Source organism: Pezoporus occidentalis, unplaced genomic scaffold (genome assembly GCF_034315485.1).
Source record: "Pezoporus occidentalis ecotype Australia unplaced genomic scaffold, CSIRO_AGI_Poc_V1 ctg477, whole genome shotgun sequence".
Lineage (NCBI taxonomy): Eukaryota > Metazoa > Chordata > Aves > Psittaciformes > Psittacidae > Pezoporus > Pezoporus occidentalis.
In genome coordinates this window covers 34,711-46,747 of record NW_026915810.1, presented here as the reverse complement: position 1 = coordinate 46,747, position 12,037 = coordinate 34,711, and the positions used below count along the sequence as shown (strand labels likewise).

General features: G+C 58.8%; 2 protein-coding genes across 7 annotated transcripts; one reads left to right on the top strand and one right to left on the bottom strand.

Annotated features, from left to right (window-relative positions):
- Positions 1-310: 310 nt before the first annotated feature.
- Positions 311-4,715, bottom strand: POLR3C (RNA polymerase III subunit C). 4 transcript variants are annotated; one of them, XM_062636265.1, is made up of 14 exons: positions 4,485-4,715; positions 3,689-3,944; positions 2,995-3,180; positions 2,827-2,912; positions 2,622-2,726; positions 2,307-2,399; positions 2,134-2,214; positions 1,688-1,739; positions 1,529-1,589; positions 1,297-1,447; positions 1,029-1,130; positions 743-828; positions 504-653; positions 311-424 (listed from the first exon to the last, which is right to left on the bottom strand). In XM_062636265.1, the coding sequence occupies exons 1-14, from the start codon at positions 4,629-4,631 to the stop codon at positions 343-345; spliced, it is 1,638 nt and encodes a 545-aa protein (XP_062492249.1). In that variant the 5' UTR covers positions 4,632-4,715; the 3' UTR covers positions 311-342. The 4 variants fall into 4 exon arrangements, with proteins under 4 accessions (XP_062492249.1, XP_062492250.1, XP_062492251.1 ...); XM_062636266.1 differs by having other exon boundaries at positions 743-792; XM_062636267.1 differs by lacking the exon at positions 2,995-3,180 and having other exon boundaries at positions 2,827-2,951.
- A 160-nt stretch (positions 4,716-4,875) lies between these two features.
- On the top strand, positions 4,876-11,995 carry RNF115 (ring finger protein 115). Of its 3 annotated transcripts, none has more exons than XM_062636264.1 (9): positions 4,876-5,062; positions 6,418-6,476; positions 6,947-6,998; positions 7,815-8,026; positions 8,396-8,467; positions 8,629-8,701; positions 9,603-9,696; positions 10,467-10,659; positions 11,273-11,995. In XM_062636264.1, exons 1-8 carry the CDS (start codon positions 4,979-4,981, stop codon positions 10,652-10,654), a joined length of 834 nt encoding a protein of 277 aa, XP_062492248.1. In that variant the 5' UTR covers positions 4,876-4,978; the 3' UTR covers positions 10,655-10,659; positions 11,273-11,995. The 3 variants fall into 3 exon arrangements, with proteins under 3 accessions (XP_062492248.1, XP_062492247.1, XP_062492246.1); XM_062636263.1 differs by having other exon boundaries at positions 4,881-5,044; positions 10,544-10,659; XM_062636262.1 differs by having other exon boundaries at positions 4,884-5,062; positions 10,544-10,659.
- The last annotated feature ends 42 nt before the right edge of the window (positions 11,996-12,037 follow it).

Genomic DNA, 12,037 nt, shown 5'->3' with positions numbered 1-12,037 from the left:
GCAGGACCCCATCTGTCGTGGTGGGAAGAGTTGGGAACGTCAGGAAGTGGCTCCTGGATGCCTCTGGGTGGGGATGTGGGGATGGATGGATGGATTGGATGGGTGTGTGGATGATGTTCTGCTCTCCCTGCAGCCAGAGGTGCTGGCTCCCAGTGCTGCTGCTCTGGGTCCCACCAGCATTCCTTATTGAGTTCCTCATTCCATGCCCAGCCCAGGCTCCTGTCCCATTCCAACAAGGATCTGCTCAGCACAGCACCACCTCAATGGCACCATAAGGGACACCCCCACCCTTGCACCCCCAAGGCCACGCTTGTTCCTTGGCTCTGTCCCTTTATTGTCCCCTCAGGGCCGCCTCACGGTGCTCTCGATGAACGACTCCAGCACGAAGATGGTCTCGTCCACCTGCGTCTCGCTGGCGTCCAGCCTGGGGACATGGGGAGACACATGGGGGATGCAGAGGGACACGGGGGGGGACACAGGGACCTCCCCATCCCGCCCCTCACTTGTTGACGTTGCGCTTGAGCGTGTCGAGCTGGTGGCGCTCGGGGCCCGTAATCATCTCCTCGATGTCCTGCAGCTGCGTGTCCCCCGCGCCTGTGGCCTGCAGCGAGGCCAGGATGGCCTCCACCCGCTGTGACTTCTCCAGCAGCCGCCTGCAGGGGACACGGGACACGGACACGGTGGCTTTGGGGGCCCTGCACCCGGACACAGGGACAGGGACGCGGTGGCTTTGGGGACTCACTTGTTCTCCCTGCTCTCGTACTGGCGGCGCTCCATGAGGTTGGCCACGCTCTGGGAAGGGGGAATGGGAACGGATGAGCCTCTGGTCTGATGAGGGGTGACAAGGTGGTTGCACCCAGCCATGGGGTCCCCAGGATGAGGGGACACGGGTGTGCAAACAGGCACCTTTGCTCATGGGGTGGTGGTGGAGACACATGTAGTGGTGGAGGAGAACCACACATACTGTGGTGATAGAAGAGAACCCCCGTGCATGGTGGTGGTGGTGAAGCACATGTTGGTGTCCATACCTTGTAGCAGCGGTGCAGCAGCATGCGCGCTGCAGCCGGCACATTCACGGTGTACAGGTAGAAGGTGCGGGAGGGAGCATGGTCAGGAGTTTTGGGAATCTCCTACCAAGAGAAGGGGGAAGTGCTCTATGGGGCTTGTGTCCATCACAACCCAATGGCTGCACTGTGAGGAGCCTGTATCGTGGTGGTGGTGGTGGAGCCAGCGATGTCCCGCTCCCGCGTGGGGCCACCTTGGAGCTCCATTGGCCTCCATCCCCTCCACCCTCACCTGCAGGGCCACCAGGTTCTCTGAGAGCATTCTGTAGAGCATGTCCTTGGCTTCCTTGGCTGGGATCATGGCAAAATCCTCCACTTGCTTCTGCTCCAGGTGCTTTTTGCGCAGGAGCAACCGGAAGATCCGGGCACAGCGGGAGCCGAACCTGAGCCACGAGGGGAACACCTTAGGAGGCAGGAGAAAGGGTCAAGAACGAGCCCATGAAGGCCCCAAGTGGCCACCTCACCTCTCCTCCACGATGGACTCCAAGGTGGCGGTGGCCAGGGACGCCAGGGCCTTGTGGAGATCGGTGCAAGGTGAAGGTCAAGGGATAATGGCAGCTCTTAGGAATGTTTCACGTGCTGGGAATGGGGAGGGGGTCAGGCTCTTGCTTCCCAAAGGATACTGACAGTGAACATGCCCCCGCCGCTGTCCCTTGCCTTCCCCACGAACTCCAGCTGCAAGGGAAGAGGGAGAAGCTGGAGAGGGACCTTCATCCATGACAAGGGGGGAACGGGATCAACCTCAAACAGGGAAGGTTTAGGTGGGATACCAGGAGAAAGTTCTTCCCTGTGAGGGTGGTGGGACACTGGAATGGGCTGAATGGAGAAGCTGTGGGTGCCCCACCCCTGGCAGTATTCAAGGCCAGGTTGGAGCAACCTGCTCCAGTCCCTGCCCATGGCTTTAGATGAGCATTAAGGTCAATTCCAACCCAAACCATTCCATGATTCCATGAAATCCAATAGGAAAGTGGTTTTCCCTCAGCCCCAGATGCCCCCAGAACATGGGGCAGGCTCATAACCCCCCCAGAGCTCCAGCACTAGGACAGGAACCATGAGCACGTTTCCTCACCGGGTCATCTGCCAACAGGGTGAGATACTGGTCCAAAACCTGCTTCCCAATGTTGTATCCGGCGGGGAGAGACCTGAATATCTACAAGGAGAACATAAAGAGGGGTAAAATGGAGCTCTTCCAAGGCTCCAGGTGCTTTCCTGCTGGACCCCAAACCGGAAGCAGGAACTGACCTCGTTGGAAGAGAGCGGCTGCGTGTAGGGTGCATTGGAAGACGTGGTCACCTCGCTCATCCTCAGCATCGTCCGCACAATCTCGCTGCTGGTCTGGATTTGGGAACAGAAGAAAACAGTGGGAAAACCTCAGTTCTGAGCAATTCCTGCAGCAGGAACCCACCACGGAATGGGCTGGGTTGGAAAGGACTTGGAGGTCATTCCAGTTACAACCATCATGAGCCTGCTTGGAGGTGGAGCAGGGTTAGAACATCCCCACTATGACCACAAGCAGGAGGAGAGGAAGGGCAGAACGATCCAAGGGATTCCATAGACCTGATCCATGCGGTTGGCTATGGCGCTGACGATGGCCTGGTCCCGGAAGTGCTGGTGGAAGCGGTCAATGTTGACTTGCCAGTAGATGCCGTCGTCAGGAGGAGGCTGGGAACAGGGAAAAAGGGATGGAATGCGGGGGAAGGAGGGATGGAATGGAGGGAATGCTTTATGCCCTGTAGATGACATTGCTCCATGTCCTGGGTACCTCAGTGCTTTCTCCATCCTGTTTCTGCTTCTTAGCCTGGTGCTCCCCATCCTCCTCCTCACACGAGCGTCTCCGCTTCCCTTTCCCTGTCAGAGAAGCTGGAGTTGGCTCTTTCCAACCCATCCCTGTGGGATCAGGGCAGCAGAACATGACCGAGGGGCGTCTCACCTACGAGGTTGAGCCTGGGCACCACGTACATGTCCTTCTCGTTGAGCACCAAGGTGGGCGCAGGAGGAGGTGGCACCGTGGGGGTGTCGAGGCCCTCAGGGACCAGAGGACACCTCTGCACAAAGTGAGTGTCTGCCAGGCGCACGAAGGTGTTGGCCACCTCACTGTAATCCATGGTTTTCCCATCTGATCCACAGGGAGAGGGATGGTGGCTTCAGGGTGGTGCCTGTGGCTCCAAAGGGTGAGGGGATGCTGGGGGTCAGGAATGCTCTGAGGGTGGTTTGGGACTGGGGGGGGCAACATTCCCATGGGGTTTATTGAAGATGTCTCTGATCATTGCCAGGGGTTGGATTGGATGAGGTTTGAGGTTCCTTCCAACCCAAGTCAGTCTAAGATCCTGATTCCAATCAAAAGGGGCTACAAGAAACCTTGGAGAGGGGCTTTGAACAAGGGATTGGAGGGATGGGACAAGGGGGAATGGTATTAACCTGCCAGAGGGGAGATTGGGATGGGATATTGGGATGAAGTTCCTCCTTGTGAGGGTGGTGGGACACTGGAATGGGTTGAATGGAGGAGCTGGCAGTGTCCAAGGCACCAGTCGAAGGTGTCCCTTCCCCAAGCCCACTTTGGGCAGCTCCTTTTGCACATCCCCAGCGCCACCATCCTGCCCCCTGCTCCCTGCGGAGCTTCCCACCTTCCATGGTCTCGGTGAGCCTGTCCGCCACCTTCCTCACAAGGGCGCTCATGCTCATGTGCCCGTTGAGGAGCAGCTCCTCCACCAGGAGCTCGCCCGTGTCCCCATAGAGGCTCTTGGCGGTGTAGATGTAGCGGGGGTAGCGCAGGATGCGCAGCACGCGCTGGCACCGTGCCTCATACTCCACCAGGCCCCGCTTCTGCACCTGGTAACCCACCAGGTTGTGCTGGATGAGCACACAGAGCGCCTTCTTCACCTGCAAGGAGGCTCTGTGGCACCACAGGCTCCCAGCTCCCTGGGGCACCACCACATCCCCGCACACCAGTCCCCAGCCGGGGCCACCCAGAGTGTGTCCATGGGGCTTTGGGATGGAGCCTCCAGCACCCCTTGGGCAGCCTGGGCCAGGGCTCTGCCACCCTCAGCACCGAGTTCTTCCTCATGGTGAGGTGGCGCTTGGTGGCTGCTAGTTCATGGCCACTGCTCCATGATGTGCTGGCACTGGGCACAAAGGAACAAGGGATGGGACGAGAGGAACGGCCTCAAGCTGCACTGGGGCAGGGGGGATAGGTTGCTGGGGCACAGGGATGGGGCATTGGGCAGGGATGGGGCATAGAGCAGGGATGGGGTATTGGGCAGGGATGGAGCAGGGATGGGGCATTGGGCAGGGATGGGGCAGGGATGGGGCATAGAGCAGGGATGGGGCATTGGGCAGGGATGGGGCAGGGAGGGGGCATTGGGCAGGGATGGAGCAGGGAGGGGGCACCGGCCATAGGGCAGGGGCTGTCTCCCACCGCACCTGGTCCAACAGCAGCCCGGTGTCGGCCGCAATGAGGCGCAGCGGCTGCGGCCCGCTCCGAATGAGGAACGTGCCGATCGTCTCCACGATGTCCCCGAAGTACTCCCGCAGCAGCAGGGAGCAGAGCTTCAGCTCCGCCTGGGTCATCCCCGCGGCGCCTCAAACGCCCTCGGTGGCGCTGGGAGCAGGGCAAATGCCGGGAATGTGGCCCCGCATCCCCCCCGCCACACCGGGCCCGCCCTCACTCACCCGGCTCCTGCCGCCATGGCAACCGCCACTTCCGGCTCCCCGCCTGCCACTTCCGGCGCCGCTCTATCCCGCGCCCTCCCCTTGCTCCGCTCCGGACTCTCTGCCCTGGAGCAGACGAGGCGACCGGAAGTGAGTGGCTAGCGCGGGGGGGGGGGGGGGGGTGGTCTCGTGCCGGCGCCGCCGCTCTCTCCCTGCGGAGCGCCGCCTCGCTGGCCCGGCGGAGGACTGACGGCAGGAGCGAGAAGATGGCGGAGGCCTCAGCGGCCGCCGTGCCCCAGCACCGCTTCTTCTGCCACAGCTGCAAGGGCGAGGTCAGCCCCAAGCTACCGGTAAGCGCCGGGCTCGGCCCGGGGGGCAGCGCGGCCTCGGCCCCGCCGTGCTCCCGCGTGCGGCCGGGCCCGGGCCTGGGCCTAAGCGGCTCCCCCTGAGCGCCGCCCCCCTCCCGTGTCCCGGTATCCTGGGGTATCCCGCTCCATGTTGTCCCTGAACCCCAAACCCCCCCGCTCCCGAGCCAGCAGAGACCCCCTCACTCCCCTCCTGACGTGTGTAGGGTGCGATCCCTCTGGGATTGCTGCGGGGAGCAGGCAGGGGGCTCGGTACCCCCCCCAGGGTGACCCCAGCCTCTTCCCTTCTCCTTCCCCTCCTCCTGTCCGCCCTCCCCCTCCTCGGGACCCACCTGGGATTCCCTAGGGATGGGCTCTTGGTGGCTCTCGTGCAGATGGCCCCGGTCTGGGCTGTGACCCCCCCTCTGTGGGCTCCTTCGTGCCCCAGCCATGGAATCGCTGCTCTTTGGGCTCCTGCTGGGCCCAGCCGGGTTTGGTGGGGGTGCAGTGGGTGCCCCCAAGGCCCTGCTGCTGCTGCGGGGGCTTGGATCTCCAGAGAGGGGGCAGAGACAGTGCCTGGGGCGTCTTGATGGGCTTTGGTGCCTCTTTGTTGGAGCTTGATGGGTCTTAATGGGCTTTGGTGGCCCTTTGTTGGGGTTTGGTGAGTCTTAATGGGCTTTGGTGGCTCTTTGTTGGGGTTTGGTGGGGCTTGATGGGTCTCTGTAGGGCTTTGATAGGTTTCTATAGGGCTTTGATGGGGTTTTATGGGTATGTCTTGCGTCTTGATGGGGTTTACTGGGTTCTGTTGGAGTTTGATGGGGATCTCTTGGGTCTCTGTTGGGTCTTGGTGGGGTTTGATGGGGCTCTGATGGGGTTTGATGGGGCTCTGGTGGGGTTTGATGGGGCTCTGGTGGGGTTTGATGGGGCTCTGGTGGGTTTGATGGGGCTCTGGTGGGGTTGATGGGGCTCTGGTGAGGTTTGATGGGGCTCTGGTGGGGTTTGACGGGGCTCTGGTGGGGTTTGACGGGGCTCTGATGGGGTTTGACGGGGCTCTGATGGGGTTTGATGGGTCTTCATGCAGTAGAGCCCCCAGATCCCACCCAAAGCTGCAGGATGGATCCCAAGGGCTGGAAGCTCACTGGGGCCTTTGGGGTTTGGTTCCACATGAGGAGACTTTTCCCAGGAACTTTATTCCTGGTTTGAGGAACCAGGAGGAACTTCAGGATCCCTGTCCTCCAGCTGCTTTTGGGCTTTCCAGGCACAGGGAGGCAGCAGGAAGCCACGGTGGCTTTTTGGTGTGGAAGTTTAGGAGCTGAATTCCCAGCCTTGGTGGCTAATCCCAGCTTCCTCTGTCCTTCCAGGAATACACATGCCCACGGTGCGAGTCTGGCTTCATCGAGGAGGTCACTGAGGATTCCAGGTAGTTCCAGCCCTGGTTTCTCCTCTCCAAAGCTATGGAAAAGGGGCAGAAGACAGGGAATGCCAAAGTAAAGGGAATGGTTTGGGGTGGGTTTGGACTTCTTGCTGTGGAGACTGAAGGCACTATGGTGGAACATTCACGTGAGAAGGGATGGAGGGATGGGATGAGGAGGAACAGCTTCCAAGAGGAAGAGGGAAGAGTTAGAGGGAATACTGGGAAGCTAAGGGCAGTGGGACCCTGGGATGGGTTGAATGGAGTTGCCATCCCTGGCAGGATCCAAGGCCAGGTTGGAGCAGCCTGCTCTAGCAGGTGTCCCATGGCTTTAGATGAGCTTTGAGGTCCCTTGCAAGCCAATCCAGGATTCCATGATTCTCAAACGGGGGTTGCTCCCGAGCTCCATCTGTTTCAGCCTGGAATGGGATGTGGCTTTGGCAGTGTCACCTCCTTTCCTTCTCCTCTTTCTCCTCCAGCTTTCTCGATGGCAGCGGCATCGATGACAGCCCGGCCACACAGTTTGCAGAGGTGAGCGCTGCTCTCCTGCTCCTCCTTTCCACCCCGTCCTGGGATATGTTGGGATATGTGGAAGTGTTCCTCCTGCTTGCTGCCACTCTGAGTTGTACCATCTACAGCATCCCAACCAGCTCCATGTGTTGTGGCATAGAGCAGGAGCTGCGAGGGGTGGAAGCCTCTTTTCCTACCCCATTCCCAAGCCCCCAGAGAGGGTCTGCTCCAGGTTAAGAGGAGAACAGCCCTTGGATTAGCATCAAATTCCCACCCTCAGTCCATGGCTTCTCCTTTGCTGTCCCTTGGGTTAGCATCAAATTCCCACTCTCAGTCCAAGGCTGCTCCTTTGCTGTCCCTTGTGTTAGCATCGAATTCCCACCCTCAGTCCAAGGCTGCTCCTTTGCTATCCCTTCTGCACTCGTGCTCCTATGTTTCTTGTTCAGTGCTCCTTGGTTGCTCGTTCTGATGCTACCATAAACCCACTTTAGAAACCCCCTGCTTGTATCCATGGGAGCTAGATCCAAGGGAATGATGGAAGGAATAACCCCCTAGTGGGTTTTAGGCCCGCCTAAGGCACAGAGAGCCCCGGGTGGCTCCCAGGATGGGTGCTGTTGCACGGAAGAGCTGCTGTGTTGGGCTTCCTGGGGGTGGCTCAGCTGATGAGCTGGGCTATAATTAAGCACTTTAGCCAAGCTTTTTTCCCTTGGGAGCCATGGAAACCATGGGAATGTGCTGAAATGCTGCTGGCGAGTTGGACTTCCCAACCTCCGCCTTGGCAGCGCAGCTCCGTGGGATGTGCTTCATGTGGCTTCCCCCTTCTCTTCCCTCCTCCAGCTTTGGGACCACTTGGACCACACGATGTTCTTCCCAGACTTCCGACCCTTCCTGAGCAGCAGCTCCCTGGAGCAGGACAACAGGGACACCGAGAGGGGCCACCAAGCCCATGCTGACCTCTGGGGCCCCAGCCGCCCCCCCCGGCTGCCCATGACACGGAGGTACCGGGCCCGGGGCAGCTCCCGCCCCGACAGGTCTCCTGCTATCGAGGGGTGAGTGCCTCAGGAAGCACCTCCCTGTCCCATCACTGGAAAAAGGTGGGATTTGGAGGAGGAAATGTTGGATTTGGGTAGAGAAAATGGGGTCCTGGCTCCTGTGGGTGACCAGAGGTTTGCCCATCACATGCTCTGCCTTCATTCCCCTCAGCTGGAATCAGAGCTGTGCATAGGGAAAGGGGGGTTTTGCCTGTTCTAGAGCTACTGGGAATGCTGGGTTGAGCTCTCATCCCTCCTGCCCTTGTGCTCATCCTGCCTTGGGCTTGTGTTGTGCAGGATTTTGGGGGGGTTCTGCTGGGCTGTTGCTGCCCTAGGGTTGATGCTCACCTTGTTCCTTGTCTGCTCTTGCCGTCGCTCCCGCTCCAGCATAATCCAGCAGATCTTTGCAGGCTTCTTTGCAAACTCAGCACTTCCTGGCTCCCAACACCCTTTCTCCTGGTGAGTAGCACATGTGGCTTTGCTCACACCAGTCCAGACCAGTCCAAACCAGTTGCCCGGTGCTGGGGAGCTCTGCTTTCCCAGTGGGGAGGGTTGTGCGCAGCCCAGAGGTTCTTTGGGATAGGGAAAGGGCTCCTTTGACCCTCTGCTCCTGTCCGCAGGAGCGGGATGCTGCATTCCAACCCCGGGGACTATGCCTGGGGACAGAGTGGCCTTGATGCCATCGTCACCCAGGTAAGACCCTCCTTGTGTGCTGGGCTTTGAGATGGGACCTTTTGCTGGTGGGGGGGTGGCTGCTTGTGTCCTGCCTCTCCAGGGGCCTCAGACCTTGTTCCTCTGGAGATACAGGATCTCAGCCCAAGAGCTGGTTCCTGCTGTGGTTCATAGAGGGATGAGCCCTGTCCTGCTTCCTGGAAGCTTTGGCTGCCTCCTTTGAGGATTCATAGCATCAGCATGGGATGGGTTGGGTTGGAAGAGAGCTTCAAGTTCATCTAAAGCCATGGAACACCTTCCACTTGCTGCATTGGGGGTGTTCAGCCTCCATCCCTGGCATCCCAGATGGATGCTTCACCAGGAGCTAATTTGGCTGCTGGTGTCGTGCTGAATCCATCTGGTGCCCTTCCCAAGGAGCCCCTGGCTTTCCCACTCTCCCTGCTTCCCAAAAGGAGGCTGCATCCCACATGGCTGCTGGGGGCTGGCGCCTTCCTCCCACCCTACAGCCCAGCACAGGCTCCATAGCTTCCCATGGGATCTGGAGCAGCAGCTCTGCCCATCCCAGGCTTTCATGTGGCTTCCAAAGCTCAATGAGGCTTCTCTGCACCTTCCCTGACCATGCTTGAAGCTGTTGTTGGGTGAATTTGGGTCAGAGCATGAAATTCCTGTCATGGAGCTGTAACACTGGGAAAAGAGCTCAGCCCAAGTGCAGACCCGCAGGAGCCTGGGCCACAAGTGGTCCAGGCCAGGTTGGATGGAGCTTGGAGCAACGTGGCCCAGTGGGTGGTGGCCCTGGTTGGACCTGGAGGAGCTTTAAGGTCCCTTCGACCCATTCCATGATAAGCAGAAGGGACCGATGCTCCTGTTGATGTGTTGATTCCAAGGCAGATCCCTCCTCCTCATCCTGTTTCCCTCTCCACAGCTCCTGGGGCAGCTGGAGAACACTGGTCCCCCTCCTGCTGACAAGGAGAAGATCTCCTCCCTCCCCACAGTGACAGTAACTCAGGAACAAGTCGGTAGGTGCCACCCCCCCATGTCACTTGTCCCCTCAGGCTTTATGGTGACCCTGGCATTCCCTGGCTGATGGAGGCCTGGATCACCACCTGGATGTGCATTGGGAGCATTGGGAAGTGCTGCTGGCACCTCTGAAGTGCAGCTCCCACCACCACCAGCAACCTCCATCATTCCATAGTCTTTGTGGCACCTCTTTGGGGTGACACCCCCCCCCAGTGGCTTCCAGATGTTCTCTTTGGTCCCAGTCTCCTGGTCCTGGTCCCAGTCTCCAGGTCCTGGTCCCAGAACAGGGCTTTGCTTTCTCCTCTTTCACCTTGGCTCTGACCATGTTCCTGCTCTGGAATCATGTGAAACTCCCGCCTTCCTGTGGCTTTCTGCAGACATTCCTGGCTTTGCAGTGAGTTCATCCCAGGGATTCTTTTCTCCCTGTGTTTGTCCTTTCTCCTCTGAGCTGCTCCATTGCTTCAGCTCGACTGCTCCAAAGGGACCAAGTGATGGGAAAACCAGTTTCCACAACAGCTCCTTGTGTTTTGACTGGTGTTTTGAATACACCGAAGTCTCTTCCTGGCCAGGAAACGTCCATGTTGGACTGCTCAGTGTCTTCTGTTGGAACTGCTGGAGCTGGGATGCCTGTGGTGTGGCATCACAGGGAGCTGGGATTTGCCACCTCTCAGTGCACAAGGATGGGTGATGGAAGCATCCCCCTTGCGAAGATTCAGCTCGAATCACCTTAGTTTAACTGATCCTTTTTCTTTGTTGTCTTCAATCCCAGGCTCTGGAATGCTGCTGGTCACAGTTTGGCTGTGCAGGAACCCTTTGGTGAGTCAAAGCTCCTCCTGTCTCTTGCAGATACAGGCCTGGAGTGCCCGGTGTGCAAAGAGGACTACGCGGTGGCTGAGCAGGTCCGGCAGCTGCCTTGCAACCACTTCTTCCACAGCAACTGCATCGTGCCCTGGTTAGAGCTGGTAAGAGCCTCTGTCCCGGCTCCAGGCCCTTTGGGAATCCTGGAATTCTGGAATGGGTTGGCTTGGAAGGGCCACCTTCCATTAGAGCAGGTTGTGCCAAGCCCCATCCACCCTGGCCTTGGACACTGCCAGGGATGGGACGTCCAAACCTTCTCCTTTCAACCCATTCCAGTGTCCCACCACTCTTCTTCCCAATATCCCATCTAGCTCTTCCCTCCTCCTGTTGGAAACCATTCCTTCTCATCCCACCCCTCCATTCATTCTCATCTCAATGTTCTGGGTATAATCTCCCTGGGAAAGCAACCATTTGAGCAGCATTCCCTCAATCCTGGAATCAACCAGATTGGAAAAGACCTTTAAGCTCCTCAAGTCCATTTCCCACCACTAACCCATGGCACTGAGGGTTTTGCCTATGTGGTTTGGGAACACTTCCAATGACTCCACCATTCCCTGGGCAGCTGGTTCCAATGCCTGAGCATCCTTTAGGTGGATAAACTCTTCCCAGTATCCAACCTAAACCCCTCCTGGTGCAGCCTGAAGCCGCTTCCTCTTGTCCCTCATCCTTCTTATCCCATCTCCCTCTTGTCCCTCATCCCTCCCCTTTCTCTTGCAGCACGACACGTGTCCTGTGTGCAGGAAGAGCCTCAAGGGGGAGGATTCCAGCCGGCACCCGCCGGAGGCCTCTCCCAGCCAAGTGCAGGAGCGATGGACTTTCTGATGCTCCCGAGCTTCCCGGGGGGCTCTGCCTGGAGCATCCCCCCCCAGTGTACATCGTATTCCAATTCCAACCTCCAAGTCCAACCCAGAGTAGCAGGAACCATAGAGCAGGGAGGGACTCACTGCACTGAGTGCTGGCTTTCTCTCCCGAATCCTTCTCCCAGTGTCTCCATTGGAATCGCCTCTCTAGTCCGAAATTCCTTTCTTTTGGAGTGATTTGCCTTGAGTTTTATACTTTGGGAGCCCTTTACCCCATCCGAAGGGGGGGGGCAGCCCCCTCCTGGCACAGAGCTTGGGGTGGGAAAGGGGATTTGGGGCTTCTCCCCTCTGCCCCCCCGCAGCAGGAGGGGGTTGGAAGTGAATCCAGGAGAATTTGGCTGGGGATTCCTTTGGCACTGGAGCAACGGTGGCTGTCACACACCATTGGAGGTGTCTCAGGTGAGGCCGAGGGGACGGGAGCGTGGTTGGGCCCCGGCTCTGAGCAGGATTTAGTGGCTGGTGGTGGAGATTGGGGGGGAGGGGGGTTTGGCTCCTCTGGGTCTGTCCAAGCCTCCCCCTGCCTAGCACCATTCCGGGTTGTACCCTATGGACCACATTAAAGGCAACCTTTAGGAACCCACTTGACCTGTGCAGCTTCTTCACCCCCAAACCCTGGTGTGGA

Coding starts and splice junctions, on each gene's coding strand:
- POLR3C (XM_062636265.1), bottom strand. CDS start 4,631: ATGACCCAGGCGGAGCTGAAGCTCTGCTCCCTGCTGCTGCGGGAGTAC. Junction 829..1,028: donor TGCTGCACCGCTGCTACAAG/GTATGGACACCA, acceptor ACCCCTCATCAG/ACCAGAGGCTCATCCGTTCC. Junction 654..742: donor TACGAGAGCAGGGAGAACAA/GTGAGTCCCCAA, acceptor TGTCCCCTGCAG/GCGGCTGCTGGAGAAGTCAC.
- RNF115 (XM_062636262.1), top strand. CDS start 4,979: ATGGCGGAGGCCTCAGCGGCCGCCGTGCCCCAGCACCGCTTCTTCTGC. Junction 8,027..8,395: donor AGGTCTCCTGCTATCGAGGG/GTGAGTGCCTCA, acceptor CTCCCGCTCCAG/CATAATCCAGCAGATCTTTG. Junction 8,702..9,602: donor TTGATGCCATCGTCACCCAG/GTAAGACCCTCC, acceptor CCCTCTCCACAG/CTCCTGGGGCAGCTGGAGAA.